Genomic DNA, 6,004 nt, shown 5'->3' on the forward strand with positions numbered 1-6,004 from the left:
ATGGAAAATTCTCAATAAAAAAATGTTCTTATGATTGATAGACATGTTTTCACATGCTCAATACACTGTTAATCAAAACTATCATTATTCCTGAAACTTTTATACCTTACGTATCTATTCTTGCTTGATTTATCATTTAGAGTAGAGATTAAAGCATAAACCGCTGCCCTATAGTTGAAAGGTCATTTTGGAAGATCTGTCATGGCGGACGGTGTAATTTTTAGAGTTTGTTTTCAAGTGGAGTGATTTTTCTTAGGAATAACTTAACCCCACTTTTTTATTGGCTTAAAAGGTAATTTAAAGCTTGTACGTTAAGAATATATGTGGTTATCATAGCCTGCATTCGCTCGAAATGCCTTTAAATGTTGTCTAAAAATTATAATTTTACATTGAATTATATAGGGAATAACAATGGTGGTGTGTAACCTTTACAAGATGTGCGTGATGAGTGTCGGTACTCGATTTTGTTATTTAATTAAATAATTAATCGATTACTTTTGAGGATAATGAGCACCCAACGTGACAAAGTACAACACAACGCGTTCAATATATTTATTAAACAAAAACCTGTGAATAAATATTGAAATGATCTTGTTTACTCAAATATACGCACCTTTTCGATGTTTCCACAGTTTGCTAAATTCTTAATTGGTATTCAATGGCTTCCCCTATCTTTATTTATGATCAGGGTACATATTCTTTTATGACCTTAATTCCCAATTGAATCAATAATTGACATGGGTATATGCACTAATTGGCATCTCGTACCCCTTTAGCGGACGATGGCATATTCGATTTTTTTTTCAAAAATGAAAAACAACGAATTCAAGTACCCACGAAATTGTATTTTTCGGCAAACCAGGAAATTTCATGCCAACGAATATACATGATTTCACAGTATTACACCGGAATAATATAAGTTTAGTTTAGTTAAGTTTAGTTTAAACTTATTTGTTTAACAATGATTATCAATCATTCTCATCGGAACGATGTAACGCGAGAGTGTGGTCTTATGCTGTGGTGACCACAAACCAAATCGGACCCGGGCCACCTAGGTGAGAAGCGAGTGCGCTAACCATTGCGTAAGCAGTATAACTATAATCACCATCTTTTACCATACTTCAACTATACAACATGTCAAATATACCGTAAAGTTAAAACAAAGCAATAAATCAAAACGTGTTTTGCGGAACAATGAATTCATTTCGCCCTCTTCTTGCACAAGGATCTTCTTGACTGAGAACAAGGAAGATCCCTCCAACCAAACCGTGCTTCCATGGACAAACAATCTTGGTCTGATGTATCGTCCGGCTGTCCGGTCCCAAAAGCCGAAAATACGAACGGTTCCCGACTAAGCCAGGTCCACGTGCCCTGCTCAATGGCGTCATTTCCGCCCAGCCACACATACTTCGTTTCCCATTCTAGTGACGTCAAAAACCCAACGAGAAAAGCGTTCTCGCATACGTCTGTGACGGAAGCCAGCTCCGCGTCCAATGAGCGACAGTTGTCTCTAGAGTCTGCCCAGGTCTGAAGAGAGGACACTGCTTTATAGCAGTAGCTCCCGTGAGTAAACCAGAATTGGCCACAAGATGTTATGTCCATCACAGCCATGTTCTTGGGATTCTGAAATGTATGAACGTTTGATAACCTTTTTTGAGTAACGGATCGATGCATTGAAACGTTGTATATAAACAGACTTTCCAGAAACACAAAATGTTTTTGAGATCTCAAATGACTTTTTACTGACGGAACTTCAAACAAACGTTTTATCCTGTCACGTGCATAAAACTCTGGTACCAGGGTGCTTTATCAATTTTGCCGCTTTACAGGGCAGTTGGCAAATGATTTTTTTTAGGTCAGTTGGTCCTAACCCACCTACGTATCTCGCTATATGCAGTTTAACACAGTGGTGTGAAGGGAATGCACTCCTGCTATTTCCTTTAGTGTCATATTACCTGTTTACCTTAGTGACATATAACCTTAATGAAATGCGTGATTTTTAGATTTGCATAAATATCCCTCCCAACAACGTGCTATCATAAAATAACTATTTCTTATAAAGCATCTTAAGATTGTCAGAAAAACTCGTAGGGCATAAAACATGAAAAAAGGAAGGCGTTCAGCCCTTCACACAACAAGTGCATTTTAATAGTAAGGGAACATTTTACCTTCAGGTACGTTCTTTGGTTAAAATCGCCCATCGGCCATGTTATTCCACCGAACGTTAGGCGACACATGATTTCACACATTCCGGTGACGTCATCATATCGCAGCGCGTCACAGAGATCGCTTTCGTGACGTATACACATGCCGGCACAAGCGATTGGTGACGTTTTCCGTTGTTGCGCGAGAACAAGCCCAGTTGTTATATTTCCGTTATAGGTTTCAAGACATGCATTCTTGGAAAGAGCATTAACAACACAAATAATGATAAACGAATAAATACGAGGTAAAACAAACATCTTAGTCAGGATTCAAAATAAAATCACGTTCAATTTCATATTGTGTTTACACATTGTGGTGCTATTAGAAAATATACTCGCAACTCCCTTATATTGTTCGTAACATGAGTCAAGTTTAATCATGAATAAATAAAGGGTAACTGGAAGAAAGGCCAATAGAAAGAAGTTTTCATTGTTTGATTGTAGTTTGCGTTGAGTTTGGTTTATTCAGAGTTTGTTTTAAGTACTACTAAATAGAACATCACTTTGACCAGCCCAATTGCGTTCATATCCCCGATAATGACATCAACGCGGCATTTCATTACTTATATTTACACAAATAGTTCATTAATACATTCAATAATTGTTAAAAAAATACTTCATATCATTTAAGAAAACCTTTCAGTAATCCTTTCTTACCCATGCTGTTACCGGAAACATTTTTTTTTTCAAATGACGTCACAATAACGCAGGAAAAGACCAACCACTTCAAATCACTTTTAAACGAAAAATTGAAACTTTTATGGCAACAGTTCATTTAAATTATAATAAATTAACACTTTCTTTAATGTTGATTTATATCTTACGGGACCTGCTGACACAATACAAACAATTACAAGATCAATCGTGTGTATGTATATTGTTATGCAATGAATTACGTTACGAACATATCCGAAGATGTTGCGTTCATCGATTGATAAACGCAATTGCCGAAAGGCAGTTCATTTAAAGGCCTAGTTTAAGCCTTCTATAAGTGACCTCTCCCCCCAAAACCGTGTATTAGTACACAACCTCTGTTAATTGATCTTAATCTTATTGCCTAATTGGCTTATCAAATCTCCAATCTGAGTATCCTGCTGTGCAGTTTTCGATGTTTTGTTATAAAAATGGACCCTAAATGGTCCTCAGCCAATAAACCAGTCCACAAGAAATTGGCCCCTACTGTGACACCAGTGCGATTAGCAGGAGATGCACAGCAGGGGATTATCATGCCAAACATCACTTAACTAGGTCTTTAAGGAATGGAAGTTGTAGTGTAAATATTTCATACCCAACGAAGCAGAGCGTAGTGTGTATCGGGGGTATCCGACGCTGATAATTAGGATGCAAAAGTGTGTGTTAAAGATATTAACATCGATGTTATTTCTATGTTTAATTCATATCGATTAATCATTATATTGTTGTTAAATGGATTGTATTTTTGAATCACACCAAAATGACGCTACAGTCAAACCTGGTTGAACGGTCACCTGCTTTAAATGGCCACCTGCCTTAACGGGCCACTCCTAATTTCCCCCGTACGTTTTTACTATATAATGTACGTGCATTAAGCGGCCAACTGTCTAACCCGGCCACGGCCACTAATTTTTGTCCCCATGAAGCCATATAAACACTAATTAGCGGCCACTAATCCCTTGTCACTGACACTTCCGCTTATTAAGTTTTCCAATACACAGCTTTAATTTGCCTATAGAAGTTTACGGAAAAGAACGACGGCGTCGGGTATCTCCGTCATCCAATGAAAATGAATATTGCATCACACGATTGCCATGTGTGTTTACTCATCGAGAAATCATGTTTATTACACGTCGGCGAATGTTTTGATCAGAATTGACATAATTAATGACACAATTTATAAGATAATTAAATAGTTACGAAGATAATTATTAAATACCGACAAAAACACCGGTTTTTTGAATTCACAGTTTGCATTGTCATTCGGAGGCATGAAACGAGTTACGATTTTTATGCACTTCAATATTAGTTTTCAAACGGATATTTACAATGCATTGTTCTTGATATTTTTTTACCTTTGATTATGGCTGAAACTAAGACTAATCGAAAGTGTTTGACTCTAAAAGAATGTGTCGAGTTTATAAAGTTATTAGAAAACGGCCGTAGTGTCAGAAGTGTTGCCAAGGAATTTAACTGTGAAAGGACTCAAAAATCGATTTCTTACTTAAGCGTAAGCGTGAAATGTGTAGACTGAAATGTGGTGTGTTTTGTTTATGCCTTGTATCAACATTTATCTATTGTATTTTATTTATAAATTTGAAATAAATTTATTTTATCTATACAAATGTATTTGTATTCAACCTTCTTCAATAATATCGATACAGATGTTACTGATTGTGGTGTGAGGTGGTGGTTAAGATACATACTCCATCTCTGAATAAAGCTAAAGGCGGAAATGTCAAACCTGGATTAAGTGGCCACCTGTCTTAAGCAGCCACTTTGATCATTTCCCAAGGGTGGCCACTTTATACAGGTTTGACTGTATGCTTACATGATCAAGCCCATACTGAGGAAATTTTCTTACATTGGTTTGAGTGGTATGCTTATATGATCAAGCCCATTAGCAGGACAGTTGCTTAATTGATTCGAGTGTCCTGCTAACATGCCTAAGCCATTCCGCTACCAGCAGTCTATAGTGACAAATGTGCCTCAGCTTTGTACAGATCCAAGTACTGATTTAAGTGCCTCTGCTTGCATTAATTAGTCGTGTAGAGGACAAATGTCTGAGCTGATTTGAGTTAAATGCTAACATGACAAATCCATGCAGAGGACAGTTTCCTAAACTGATTGGGGCGCCCTATTAACATGAATTTACCATCCAAAACACATATGACTACACGATTGAGTTTTCTGCTTTCGTGACCAAGCCGTGCAGAGGACAGAGGAATGCTGCCACACACACTGACTGGAGTATTTGCTTGCTTGGCCAAGCCTTCGATACCTTTATTGATTCGAGTGTATTGCTTGATTGACAAGTCCATGCAGAGGACAGCTGCCGACACATTGATTATATTGTCCTGCTTGCTTGACCAGTCCATGCAGAGGACAGCTGCCACACACACTGATTTGAGTGTACTGCTTGATTGACCAATCCATGCAATGGACAGCAGCCCAACAAATTGATTTGAGTGTCCTGCTTGATTGACCAGTCCATGCAGAGGACAGCTGCCGCACACACTGCTTTGAGCGTACTGCTTGATTGACCAATCCATGCAATGGACAAGCAGCCCAACAAATTGATTTGAGTGCCCTGCTTGATTGACCAGTCCATGCAGAGGACATCTGCCGACCATTGATTCGATTGCCCTGCTTGATTGACCAGTCCATGCAGAGGACAGCTGCCGACACATTAATTCTATTGTCCTGCTTGCTTGACCAATCCATGCAGAGGAGAGCTGCAACACACACTGATTTGAGTGTGAATGATATGAAACATGAATGATATGAAACGTGTGTCCTGCTTTAAAATTGCAGTACGCTATGTGCACATTTTAGGACAATATGGGTGCAATTTATTAAACATATAAAATATTTGAATATATGTGATAATAGTTCTTTAATATCATAGAACATGTCTAGTACATTTCGCTTCGACCCTAGAATGTTTAGGTTGATTATTATTGAACTTACACGTATTTGTTTGTAATTAATAATTACTTATATTTTCCTATAGTCTTAATAGGTTATGCTCTAAGTATTATTAATTTGCACACTTTGTTTGTTTACATGCATACTATTTATTTGCTGTATGTAATGTTTAATATGTG

At 37.5% G+C, this 6,004-nt stretch overlaps 1 protein-coding gene across 1 annotated transcript; it reads right to left on the minus strand.

The window, feature by feature from the left end:
• Positions 1–1,200: 1,200 nt before the first annotated feature.
• LOC128210656 (galactose-specific lectin nattectin-like) lies at positions 1,201–2,309 on the minus strand. Its single transcript, XM_052915008.1, has 2 exons — positions 2,169–2,309; positions 1,201–1,623 (listed from the first exon to the last, which is right to left on the minus strand). The coding sequence occupies exons 1-2, from the start codon at positions 2,307–2,309 to the stop codon at positions 1,201–1,203; spliced, it is 564 nt and encodes a 187-aa protein (XP_052770968.1).
• Positions 2,310–6,004: the final 3,695 nt, after the last annotated feature.

Source organism: Mya arenaria, chromosome 12 (assembly GCF_026914265.1).
Source record: "Mya arenaria isolate MELC-2E11 chromosome 12, ASM2691426v1".
Taxonomy (NCBI): Eukaryota; Metazoa; Mollusca; class Bivalvia; order Myida; family Myidae; genus Mya; species Mya arenaria.

Excerpts from the sequence above, each read along its gene's own strand:
- LOC128210656 (XM_052915008.1), bottom strand. The coding sequence starts at position 2,309 with ATGTGTATACGTCACGAAAGCGATCTCTGTGACGCGCTGCGATATGAT. Across the intron at positions 1,624-2,168 it reads ACCAAAGAACGTACCTGAAG|AATCCCAAGAACATGGCTGT; the intron begins GTAAAATGTTCC and ends CATACATTTCAG.